This window comes from Morone saxatilis, unplaced genomic scaffold, assembly GCF_004916995.1.
Source record: "Morone saxatilis isolate NCDOM2014 unplaced genomic scaffold, NCSU_SB_2.0 Contig1, whole genome shotgun sequence".
Taxonomy (NCBI): domain Eukaryota; kingdom Metazoa; phylum Chordata; class Actinopteri; family Moronidae; genus Morone; species Morone saxatilis.
In genome coordinates this window covers 19,466,748-19,479,757 of record NW_023339651.1, presented here as the reverse complement: position 1 = coordinate 19,479,757, position 13,010 = coordinate 19,466,748, and the positions used below count along the sequence as shown (strand labels likewise).

Here is a 13,010-nt window from a genome sequence, read left to right as displayed (position 1 = left end):
CCCCCCCCCCCCCTGCAGCTAGAGGATGAATGGTTTCATTACAGTGACAAGTTCTGAGGCACTCTCTCACTTCTTCTGTTGGCTCCCTTTATTGCCAAACTATTTACATGCCAAGAGGAAGGGCTGTACTCTGGCTTGATGAAAAAGCGCTTGAATTTAGACTTTTAATTTGTATACCATTCATTATTCTCTAAGGCACTGAGAGGCAAACTAACTTATCCCCCTCTCAGCTTCAAGCTCCTCCTGGACTTTTCTCCCACAGAACGTGGAACTTTTCTCCCCTCTTTTGTTTTTCAACGACTCTCCCAAAAATTGACGTTCCGCTTCCCGTCATGTCCCGTCGCTCGGAAAGAAGGCTAACTTCAGCCATCACATGCAAGATTAAATATGGAGAGCAAAGGGAAATGAGAAAGTAAAGAGGCTTATGAATTAATGACTGGAGTTATTAGTGCTGTAATTAGATTTAGGGAATGGGCAGCGCGGCATGGTGAGACGTGGGGGGGCTTGGCTGAGTCCTTATCATTCACAGGATATCCTGTAAGTGTCAGGACGGCTGAGATGGAAAATTGAGCTCATCCATGCTTGTGTGATAGTACAAGTCGGCTCCACTGCCTGCGCCGCGCCGAGAGATGAATATGCAGAAAAGTCAGGCAGAAGTTATGCCGGAGAACGGTCGGTTAATGTCAGCAACCTGGAAATGGGTTCCAAGTGCTATGTACCATTTAATTTGGTGCCACATCAAAGTCACAGGGAAGAGAGGAGAATATGCAACATTTTAATTTCTCCTTTTTGCTAGTTGTCATTACAAACATAAATTATACAGTCAATTCCAGCATCAAGTACCTTATTAAGCTATTATGTGTTATCCATTAAAGCCCAGCCCTTCACAGATATCCAACAGAAAACATTATCTGGGTGTAGATTAGGCTCTCTATCCTCGCAGGGGAGAATTAATTTTGCCTAACAACTTGTCCCCAACCAATAACATGCCATTCTCCTCCTTAACCCCATACTTGCTGCTCCTGTTTTCCCTGTAGAATATCCACTTGGTGGCTCGCTGGCTGGGTACTTTGGAGAAACTTCTGGAACAGCATGCAGAGGGAAGCCACGAGAACTTCAGGGTGTTTGTCAGTGCAGAGCCGTCCTCCAGCCGCGAGGGCCACATCATCCCGCAGGGCATCCTGGAGAACTCCATCAAGATCACCAATGAACCGCCTACTGGCATGCATGCCAACCTGCACAAGGCCCTGGACAACTTCAACCAGGTAATTTGGGGGGGGGGGGTATGTATCTTACTCATTTCAATTCTATTAAGGCTTACAGTTATGCATAATTAAGGGCATGGCTGCTTTGAGTGACTCATTTTCGTGTCTGCCATGAGTGGCAGTAGAGACAACACATGCCAATTTTCACTCCAGATTTCTCATCAAATTGCCAATTTGCAGAAATGTAGGAGCTAGCAGATGGTGGGAGTCACCTTTTGCTCACCCTGAAATTGCCTCTGACCCATGGAGGACAGATGTGAACGTAGCACATGCTAACGTTAAAAGTTTGTGTGGTTACATTCTGCAGGGAGACAGTGGAATTACGCAAGGACAGAGATCACAACAAAGTCAATTTCCTACTTTTTGTGTTCGTTATCGGAGCGTGGCCAGACAATATCATGATCTTTGGTCGTTATACAGCCCCTATAGTTAGAATGGATTGGTGCTCTGCACTGGCCTCTCCCAGCTTTTCTTTACCTTATCAGTTCTCCTCTCTATCTAAGCCTCACTATTACCTCAGTGCTTCGCTGCCAATGCATATTCCCCCGCACCAGAGTGCTCGGCTTCCTCCCAGTCCATTTCCACGATCCTTAGCTTGCGATGTCTATCTGCCAGATAAGTGCAACGTGCTTGTGAGCCCTGCCTTCTGCAGAGCCACAGAGAGGTCCTCTGAGGTAACAATGGAGGGAATATTCCAGTCATGTGTACTCAGTGAAAGCTAATCAATATTGGGCTAACTCTCTGTAATAGCCCACCCGCGTGGCTAAAGCCAGCGCTAAGCCAGAGAAATGACAGTTTCTTTCCTCTTGACCTTTTCACTGGGAGATGCGTACTGCTCCGTTGCCTATTTCCATCCCCGGAAGCCTGTGAGATGGAGTCTGGGTGGGCTGAAGTTAACGTCTGGCAAAATGGTTTAGGTTTTTACCGAGATAACACTTGTTTAGTACTGTTGAGAAATAAGCTGTTATGGATTTGCACTTCCCTGTTTGCTGAAACTGATCGATTCATTTTATCTTTCAAATTTTACATTTTATTCATGCTTGTTTACCCTGCCGCTAATCTTGGTCTTCTGTCTGTTCAGAGCTATTGAGGTGTCAGTGTGTGTGTGTGTGTGTGTTTATGTGTCTTTCTCTCTGCGATCTGACTGCATGTCGTTTCTCTTCAGTCCACAGGTCATGAATAGGGAGGCTATGCATCTCTTTCAGCTGTGTTGAGCAGAGGAGTACCGTGCAGAATATTAACTAAATCTCCGAAAGGGGGTGTGTATGTGTGTGTGGTAGTCACTGTACTTGTGTGTATGTGCATCGTAGGAGTCAGCTCCCCAGGGCACTGCACCAGGGGAAGTGAAAGGGCCTTCACTGCTGCACTCACCATGACACATACTAGAATAAAGAGAATTTAGCCTTCCTGTTTCCATAGGGGTTATTGGCATGCTTATTTAACTGTCTCTCCCCCCCAGAGATTACAATGCCATTTACGTCCAGTTTTTTATTTGCCTGTCTGAAATAATGAGCCCAGGAGACAGTTGGAGGCTGAAAGCGCCTGACAAGTTGTGACAATTAAAAGGGAATCTCATCGGCGGGTCTATTGCTATCTAGTCATCTCATTGTGTGTCTGTTAGTGTGCAGCATTGCTGGGGACTTGACAAAATAAAACAGATCACAGGGCTGCCTGTCACAACTTTTTACCTGTAACACACAGCCGTGGCTCTTTTAATGCAGCTGTGCAGTTCATAAGGCGTGTGTGTGTGTCTTTTAAATGTGTTCTTTGTTTAAATTTTGTTTTCCAGGACACGCTGGAAATGTGCGCACGGGAGAATGAGTTTAAGAGCATTTGGTTTGCCCTGTGCTACTTCCATGCGGTGGTTGCAGAGAGGAGGAAGTTTGGTCCTCAGGGCTGGAACAGATCGTACCCCTTTAACACAGGAGACCTCACCATTTCTATCAATGTCCTCTACAACTACCTGGAGGCCAATCCTAAGGTATATGTGTTTCTGTTTTTCTTTTATTCCTGCGCAGAGGCACACAAAGACCAATGTGTAATCTTAATTGGAAATCTAAACACATGTGACCTCAGCTAAACACCGCAGGCAGCCTTCCAGCACAGCAACATCCCCTCCGTCTCTGAATCACAGGTGCCGTTTGATGACCTGCGCTACTTGTTCGGTGAGATCATGTACGGAGGTCACATCACGGATGACTGGGACCGCCGTCTGTGCCGGACCTACCTGGAGGAGTACATCAAGCCAGAGATGATGGAGGGAGAGCTGTACCTAGCACATGGCTTCCCCTTGCCTGGAAACATGGACTACAACAGCTACCACCAGGTGAGGCGGACAGGACAGTGACTCAGATCAGGCCATTACACGAAAAGTAGACAAAAGTCATTACAGCAAAGGAAAGGATACGGCAGAACAGAGAAAAAGAAAGCATGGTAAAAGGGTAAATTCAGGCAAAGAATACAGTGCAACTCATAATTACAGTGCAAGAAAATACTATGACTTCAGCAATGGCCCTTTACGTGTTTTCTTAGGGCCACCAGAGGTCCCCAAGGGGCTTATATGTGGCCTCCAGCAAATTAATGATGGTTTAATATCACTAAAATTGAATCACTATAATTAAAAGGTTTTTTTTACCATCACTATTCCCTGTGTACAGTTTGGAGTTCTACAATTCAATGCTAAATCAATAACAATAAAACTCTTCCCATATGGGTCCCTGGGACATAACAGATTGTAGTTTGAGTTATATAAATATTTCTCCGAGGTGGAGCTGCTCTGTGGGTGGAAAGATTTTGCCAGCAAGTCTAAATGGCAAACTTGAATGTTAGCAAACTGAGATTAAGAAGTCGTCTAACAGGGAGAGCTGAAAGGCATGAAAGTCAAAATAAGCAGAACTAGATGAGTCACGATACACACAAAAAATATTTATTTATACACACGCACAACAAACTGGTGTAAAGAATAGATTTTGTGTTGGCAGCTTTGTACTTTTATGCATCTGTTGAATAAACTTAAGGTGAGTTAACCTATCTCAGCGTGCCTTAGGATAAACAGCAATTTATCTAGATAAACACTAAGAATTCAGCAGTATTTAAAGCTGCACTAATCAATAGTTTTATATTAAGAATGTGTTAAAGAACTAAGTGCAATGTGAAAGGACTACAGAGAATTATCAGCCAACTATACTGTTTTACCTCAGTTTTAAGGTGTTTTAACACCTTTCAGCTAATTTTTTTGGTTTTAACAGCCTGTAACTTACATGTTTTAGTTCAGGGTCGCACCTGGCACCTATTTTCAGTGATAATTCATCTCTGATAAACCCACTCTACACTACCTACAACAACAAACGGCAGTTAGCAACTAGCTGGTGTCTGGTGAGCATATTTTTCTCAGGGGTGGAGAGCTAAAAGGAGGGAGAATATTGGAGTAATTTAGCCAAAAACACAACCTCTTTATATAACAGCTAAACTTGCTCATGTCTGCTTGATGTGTAAATAGGCAACTGTGTGCTAAAATCTTGTAACACGAAAATATGCCAGATGTTTTAAGAGTTTGTTTGTCCCCATGTGGCCAGAAAAAGAACAACATCCTTCATTCATCTTAAGCTTTGCGTCCTTGGATCCACGAATACAGGAACAATATTAGACCGAATCAGTTCATACCAATAGAATCAACACAATCAGTGCAAAATGCAAGCGGATGGAACCTTCCTCACATAAATACATGTAACACGAAATGTCATATTTCCCTCCTGTTTTCTGGATTGTTTTTCACCGTTTGAGCATCCACTGGCGCTCTTTTAATTACGTCATCTTGTTGCGCTGTCTTCTCCTGATTTTCCGACTGAACAATTAGAGCCGCCCACTGCTTATCTTGTAAACAAACTCCTAATAATCACTTAATAGTAGTGTTTAGAAACAAGCATTCATTCGCATTTCCTTTTGCCAGTCTACTCAGAATTCAGTTCAAATTTGTCACCAAGTGTCCAACACCACCATTTTCATGAGATGCACGGATGAGTTTAGCTTTACAACGTTTTGGTGTGACTGGGCTGAGCTTGAACCCTGGGGCTTGAGCCACCATGGTGCCCTGCTAGTTAAACATTTAAAAAGCTTAGAAGAGACAGCATACACTAGCTTCATCCCTGTATATATCAGCATTAATAATGTTGACTTGACTGAGCTAACTTTGCTTTTGAGCTCTTCATACACAAGTCCTGACAGCTCCAGACACCATCAGGTTACTGCCTCACCTTGTCTGTTGTACATTATTTATCATTTAACACAAACCTTGATTGACGGGGTGAAATCCAAAATGAGGTAGGTTGTTTGTGCCAAATGCTGCAGCGCACTATAAAAGCTCACATATGTATCTGTTCTCAGGAATGAATAAATGAGCAAGGGCAAGAATACTGTGCTCCTTTCAGTTTGGAACTTGAAGTAGTTGTTTTTTGGGGTGGATTTTTTTTTATAGCTGCATTTTGTGACAGCAGGAAGCAACTTCACTGGTGTCCCTTAAGAAAAACTGACAACTGCCAACATTTATATGAATAACAGCAGTTCAGAAAATGTGTTCTTGTAGACAAGTCCAGATTCCCCCCATGAGGTCCCCAGAGAGGCGCGAGGGGGGTGGGGAGTCCGACTTCTATTTAATTTTTTTCCTTAGCCTGGGTGCTGCTCAGCGGGCACATCCTGGCTGTCACAGCGGCTCCGGTGGGAAGCGGCTGGAGCGTTTTACATTTGGCTGTCACCACACAGCCAAGCTGAGGGCTGAGCGGCTGAGATCTGGCCGAAGAACAGGGGCTGTAAAGGCCTGTGGGGTCCCCGCGGCTCTGTTAAGCAGTCGCTTCCCTCACAACCATCTGGAGCAAACAGTATATTTAGGAGAGGAAAGGGGTGGGATAGGCACAAAGAAGGAAGATGACTCAGCAGTTTTACTCCTCTTTCAACAATATACAGGTGTATGCAATCAGCAAAAGGTAGCCAGCAAGTACGGAGGAGATCAAACAAGCTGACTACAAAGTGTTTCTGTATTAAAGGCCAATATATTTTCCATCAAAACTTTCATCAGGACATTATGATTAGAGGAGCTTTTTATTTAATGTAAGTGCCCCACAAAAAGCAAAGCCTTTCTCAGTTGAGCTTCCACTTTCATCTGCACTAACTTAAAAGCATATTGATATTCATTATGGACAAGCAGATGGAAAATGCGACATTTCCTTCCCCTTGTTATGGTCATTAACAGTCTGTCAATTGATCCTGAGTGTTTGAATCTCACCCAGAAATATCTCACCATTTATATGGTTCCATTCTTGTCCTTTGTCAGCAGTACTTTAGAAGAAACACCTGAAAGGGAAAAAAAAGACTTTGGTACTTTTCTGTCAAGAAGTAATTGCAGTTGCCAATCCTTATGCTGTTAATGTAAAATAATCCAGGGGTAAATTAGGGTTAGTAAATGAAATATTGTCCTGTTCAGTTCATAAACACAGTTCTAACCATCTATTTCAGACAGTCTTCATAGAATAAAAAAAAAATTCTAACAGAAATCAATAAATCCGGTTTAGGATTCTTAGTTCTCACATGGATTTCTTTCTGCTCCAGTACATTGACAACACCCTACCTGCTGAGTCGCCCTACCTGTACGGCCTTCACCCCAACGCTGAGATCGGCTTCCTCACACAAACCTCTGAGAAGCTTTTCCGCACGGTGCTGGAGATGCAGCCCAGGGACGGAGGAGCCGGAGAGGGCGGCGGGACGACACGTGAGGAAAAGGTAAAGAAGACGACTTAGAGAATGGAAACAAGAATCCATAGAGACTAGAGATGGACCTATTCACAGCAGCCACTTTGAAATTAAATAATAGGGTAAACACAGGTGTTCCCAATGATATTAATTAAGGTTTCAGGTCAGACAGTCAGGGTGCTGCTATTGTGAACTGGAAAGGCTCTGCTACACTAAATAAATAAATTCCTCATTTTTCCTGTTATGTCAGAAAATAGTGAAACATTCCCATTGTAATTTTTCCACAGCCACATGTGATGCATTCAGATGTCTTGTTTTATCCAACCAGCAATCCAAGGTTCAATTAAGTTATTCTCAGATTCCAGATCTCAGATGTTTGATTACTTTCAGATTTATTGTCTTCTTACTGTACTAGGATCTGACTGCAGTTTCAGAAGCTTTATTTAGACCATGACAGAAACAAATCTTGATTATACTTTAAGTTAAGACGTAACTTATTCAGAAATCTTCACAAACCATTGTGTGGGCAGAGGGTGCTCTATCAAAATTCATTGGATTTGTCTGGTTAGTTTGACCCTTATTTCCCTCAGGACTTTAAAGAGGACCCAAAGAGTCCCAAAAGCAATTGACAATTTGACAATTTGACAATTTAACCCTTAAAACCTTCCCCTTTTATTCCCTTTGCAACTTTAAGATTTCAATTTTAATATTATTCCACACAGTCTCACATATATAGCCTCGGCTTCTTCCAGCTCCACGTTGCATTATATGATCAGGGTCAGGTTTTAGAAATACTGCGGTCAGAGACATACATGTGGTTTTAGATAAGAAGAACTGTTTATTTTACCTTTTTACATAAACAAAACAACAAATAATGTTGTATAAAATGTATGAGTGTGATATTCATGCCCAACACTCCATGTTTTCTATGGCTGCACCATTCCCTTAACTAGAAACTCCCCAGCTGTCCTTAGCATAATTTTATACACATTTCCCCAATATTCAGTTTTACATATTTGGTACCTTAGGAAACTTTGGGGTCTCAATCTGAATTTAGGATCAAGTCCCGTGGGTTTGAACACTTTTTGGCTGCACAGTATAAAATTGTGATGACAGGCCCACTAGCAGGCCAGTGAGTTTAAGGGGGTAAAAAGCTGGTATTTGAACTTGATTCTGATATGATATTCTGTCTTGAAAAGCCAAGCCCTCATACACTGGGAGATATCCTGTGCAGATATGTAAACCAAGACCTTTCACAAAGTCAACTATCTCACTAAACTCTGGGCCGGAGCGCCAAATCTTAAATGTATGATGACAACAGGTGACATTTTCTGTAGCTGCTGCACACTGAATTGAAAATAAATTGCAGACCAACTGTTTGGGGCCTCTGGCAGCACCCAGGGTGATTCTTACAGGGATGGCATTTTCTGGTGCATTTTCTGGTTCAGTACTGCTCTGAAATAAAACTTATTTGAGTGTAAAAGCTCAAACAAATATTCTGTCAGAGAGAGTGCAGTCTTGCGCACTCTCAATGGAGCGAGTGTCATTTTTTTAATATCATAAATAAGGGTCTTGGTTGTCTGAGTGTTGGCTTTGTAAAAAAGTCATTTATGCCTATTGTTGCTTGAAACAAGCAGCAAAATGTGAGTTATGTTACAGGCCTTTTTTAAATTTTATAATCATCAAACAAACAAAATCTCTTCTTTTTTGAATAAGGGGTTGGTTAGTTTTATGCTTGTGAATGATGAGGTGGTTCTCAAAAACACTATTAATCCTAATGATTGCATTTTGTACAGTGCAAAAAAGCGTAAATTATTTGTGATAAAGTTAAATTTTTACGACATTTCCATAGCTTTACGCCCCGTTTGAGCCTCTAGTGCAGTAGCATTAAATTCCAGTCACAGTGGGAATCATCTGTTTCTCTGAAAGATAAATACTATAACCCAGAAGGTCTTTTTACAACACAAACAGCTGTTCTGACCCATGAATGACAAAGTATTTTGTCTGCTGCACAGTGGAAGAGATTTTTAACCTGTTTCTGAAGTTGCAACTCTTCCTGTCCAGGTAGCGACTTACAGCCATCTTTGTTTGGATGGAGGCCTACATAAGTATGCAGTAAGAGCAGTAGGAATGTAAAGAAATATTGCAAGACAGTTAAATAGCGATACAAATGAGTGAAGATTCAAATGGGTGAGTTGAAAAATTAATTGACATACTCTATGTAAACAGTAGAGGGTGCTTTCTATTTTTGGCTTTGCTTGTCTAAAGTCCTACGTTATGTTCGGGAATTTTTTTTTGTCTTCAATCTCTTTTTGTAAAGAAAAGAAAAACATGAGGAACTCACATCTTGAACCCAGTATCCTGAGATGTATCAAATCATGAGTTCAGTGTATCGTTGCATCCCTACAGTGCAGTGACCAGAGGGCTGTTTCATAAAGCAAGATCCATCCTTTCCAATGTTTATCAAATATCTGTCTTCAGTCTCAAAGCAAATGTTAATCTTTCCATTACAAATATGTCATGCATCACATTGCACCAGTCTTCTTAAGTGGTTGGTCTTTGACATATTTAGTTTTTTGTAATGGCTTTCTCACTGACAATCAGCATTAAGGAAAGCCAAGAAGCTGTGGTGGCATCTTACCAAAGTACAAGACCTGTAAACAAAAGTCAGTTTTTCCTTTCTCTGATTGTCTCCCAGTACCTGTGAATCCCAGAACCTTCCCAAAACACTCCCAAAACACATGATAGTGGTTTCCTTTCACAGACCCACAGCCCCTCCAGCATGCTGTCTGTCAACCTGTTAACTGTTTAAGTGCTGGTGTTACAAAGTATCTGACCATACTTTTCCAGTTCAACTCTCTCCAAGTTGGTTGGAGTTTAAAATAAAGACAATTAACAATTGTAGCTAATTGCTGTAGCGTCATAGTAAGAAACATTTCCACATTTTATTGTCCTTAAATGTCACCGATATATAATTCGAGACCCCCACAAATCTGTAAGGGTGAACAGCAGGAGCAGACAGCTAGTTATTTAAACAGTATTTCCACCATATGTAGGCAGCTATGTTACTTGTACAAACCAAAAAATTGAAGTCTCTTACACATTATTAAGTTTTTAGAACCAATGATACAAAAACATTTCAGATTACTCATATGGGAAGTGAACTCATGATGTTACAAGTTGAGTGCTGCAACAACCTGGGCTAACAGTCACTGTTTTAATATCATAAATAAGGGTCTTGGTTGTCTGTGTTGGTTTTGTTAAAAAATGTATGCCTATTGTTGCTTGAAACATGCAGAATAAATGTGAGTTATGTTACAGGCCTTTTACCACCAGAGTGATTTCTCCTCTAAAAGCTCTTTTATAAAAAAAAATAACGGCTTGGTTACTTTTATGCTTGTGAATTACGAGGGGGTTCTCAAAACACTATTAATTCTCATGATTGCATTTTGTTCAGGGTGAAAACAGTCTAAATTACTAGTGATAACGTTCAATTTTGACAACATTTGCTTAGGTTTAGGCCCAGTTTGCGCCTCTTATATAGCAACAGAGTTAATATCAACTTGTGTTAAAGTCCAAGCTCACCACTGCTCTAAAACTTGCTCTCAAAAGATCCATTTTGCTTTAAAGGTCCAGTGTGTAACATTCAGGAGGAGCTATTGGCAGAAGAAGAATATAATATTCATAGGTATATTTCATTAGTGTATAATGTTTATCTACAGCAGGAGTGGGTCCTTTTCTCTGGAGTTCGCCACGGTAAACCGCCATGTTTTTATAGTTTTTTTTTATAGACCAAACACTGCTCCTAGTAGGGCCTTTCACCACCATAGTTTCTCCTATACACTTGAAAGGGGAGCGATATTCTGTTGTTTGCAATCTGCAACTTCACCGCTAGGTGCAACTAAAATCTACACACTGGTTCTTTAATTACACAGAGTGAATTGAGCAATTTGACTTCATCCCAATCAAGAATATCATGTCGCAACTAAAAGAAAACAAAGTCCATCCCCTCTCTCTTTTCTCCTCATACCACACAGAACCTCTCCTCACTATTCTATTCACTCTGACAATAATAAACAACCAAAAAAGCACACTAAAAAGCCAAGTTAATTACAACAAATTATATTTTAACATCACCAAGTATTCAACAAAAACACAGCAGTGATACCTGCGCTCAATGCTAGGCCAAATACATTCAAGCCACATTTCTTCTCTAAGAGAATCAATGACACTTATTATGAATTTAACATTCACTCAAACACATAGATATGCGTTTCCGAATATAATTTAATCTGGCTAGATACATACTGATCGCCACACTTCTATTAGTGATATCCGGTCCTCCGAGCACCTTAATAACCATTACAGTTATATAACACCCAGATCCCCTCAATACTATTAGTGACGCCAAGACAGCAACTAACAGACAACTAAATAAGATCATCAATATTGGTAATCAGCAGTCAAAAAAGGACAAGCATTATCAACCAATTAGAAACAGTTCTGCAGATATAAGACAGCATGTCAGATGAAAATTATCATGTCAACGAGCCAAAATTAGAATGATATATGCATCTACAACATTCAATAAAATTTCATAGAGGAGCGAGACCCTGAATTACCTCGACATGTCCAATTTATTTTCTTCTCGCTACACGCTTTATCTAATGAGTGTCTTCTTACATTCTGCATTATAATAGATCCGATAGCTGGCATACAAGCGATTCAGAACTATCTATAAACACACTTCACAGGTATTAAACTAACATTACAAGAGCCAACCTCTGTCACCTACATCTCGTACCGCAATCACACACTTCTCATCACTTTCACTCAGAAATCATGCCCAACTCCATGCCGTCAATTTGCGAAACCACTAAATATAACTTCCCGCTCTCGCCCAGTTGTCATAATTCCCTCTCAGCGAGCGTCCGCTCCTCTCTGCTGACGCCCACTTCACACTCTCTTCTCATGTCTCCTCTCTGTCTATCCATAATCATTCCCTGATTGGAATTCAATCATGCCCTGCCCTACTGTCCATCAAAACACTTTCTTTCACCTCAGGAGAAGTTTTTTTGTTGTTTTGTTTTTCATCCCAGGAAAGGGGAAAAAGTTTACTTCTCATCAACCAAGGCTTGGTTTACTGATTCAGTAGTATAACAAAAAGTCTCGATTACATATACAAATTCATTTCAAGCCGTTTTCAAGGGAGTGAAGTATTTGAAGCTGCATTGATTTATTAGTTTTCGCCATTTGGGGGCAGTGGTAGCTGTAAACACACAACACGTCATCGAGTCCCAAACAGTTTCTACGCTATTACACTCCACGCCTCAACATTGCATTCATCCGAGTCCATGTTTCTGCCCCCCCGACTAATTTACAGTCCAGCATTCCTCTACTTTTACCTGTTCAAGCATAATTGCAACATCCCCTCAGTACATGAAATAGGAAACCTGCCCAAATTTATTTCCAGACATTCATTAAAAGCTCCTCCAGCAACTCCTGCTTTATTTGTTCATGTCAACCAGCAACAGGACAACCAACACGTGTTTTGTGCCAGGATGCTTGAACACCAGCGTCTGATACACAGATGATGTCCCTGTCAACAAGAAAACAGTGTGCTTAAATTGCATCATGGATTTGTGTTCGTACCCAACCATTTGTCGCGCATGGCCCTAAACATTTTCCCCCTGATGTTATGAACATGCAACCATAGCTGCGAAGAGATATAATATGTAGCAATTTTTATTATACTCTTCTGAGTAGGGGGGGCTGCCCTCGACAAAAGTTTTTTATATCCAACTAGTTTGTTGCATGTTGAATTATCTAATGATTTAAGAAGATAATTGAACAGTCCCGCCCCTGTTGTTAAATGCCGAAGAGTAAAACTGTAAGGATTGTGAAGTGTCAGAACAACCAGCAAGGAGACTGAACAGTTTAGTTCATTTAGTGTCAACACAGTATAACATCACGCATCCATTGTTCAAAACACTGAAAAAACAC

General features: G+C 41.1%; 1 protein-coding gene across 1 annotated transcript in view; it reads left to right on the top strand.

Moving 5' to 3' along the window:
- Positions 1-13,010, top strand: part of dnah9 (dynein, axonemal, heavy chain 9) — a 133,749-nt gene that overhangs the window by 114,660 nt on the left and 6,079 nt on the right. The window contains 5 exon segments of the mRNA XM_035670173.1: positions 1,038-1,265; positions 3,055-3,246; positions 3,400-3,591; positions 6,867-7,058; positions 10,652-10,710. Coding sequence (XP_035526066.1) covers positions 1,038-1,265; positions 3,055-3,246; positions 3,400-3,591; positions 6,867-7,058; positions 10,652-10,710 — 863 coding nt within the window.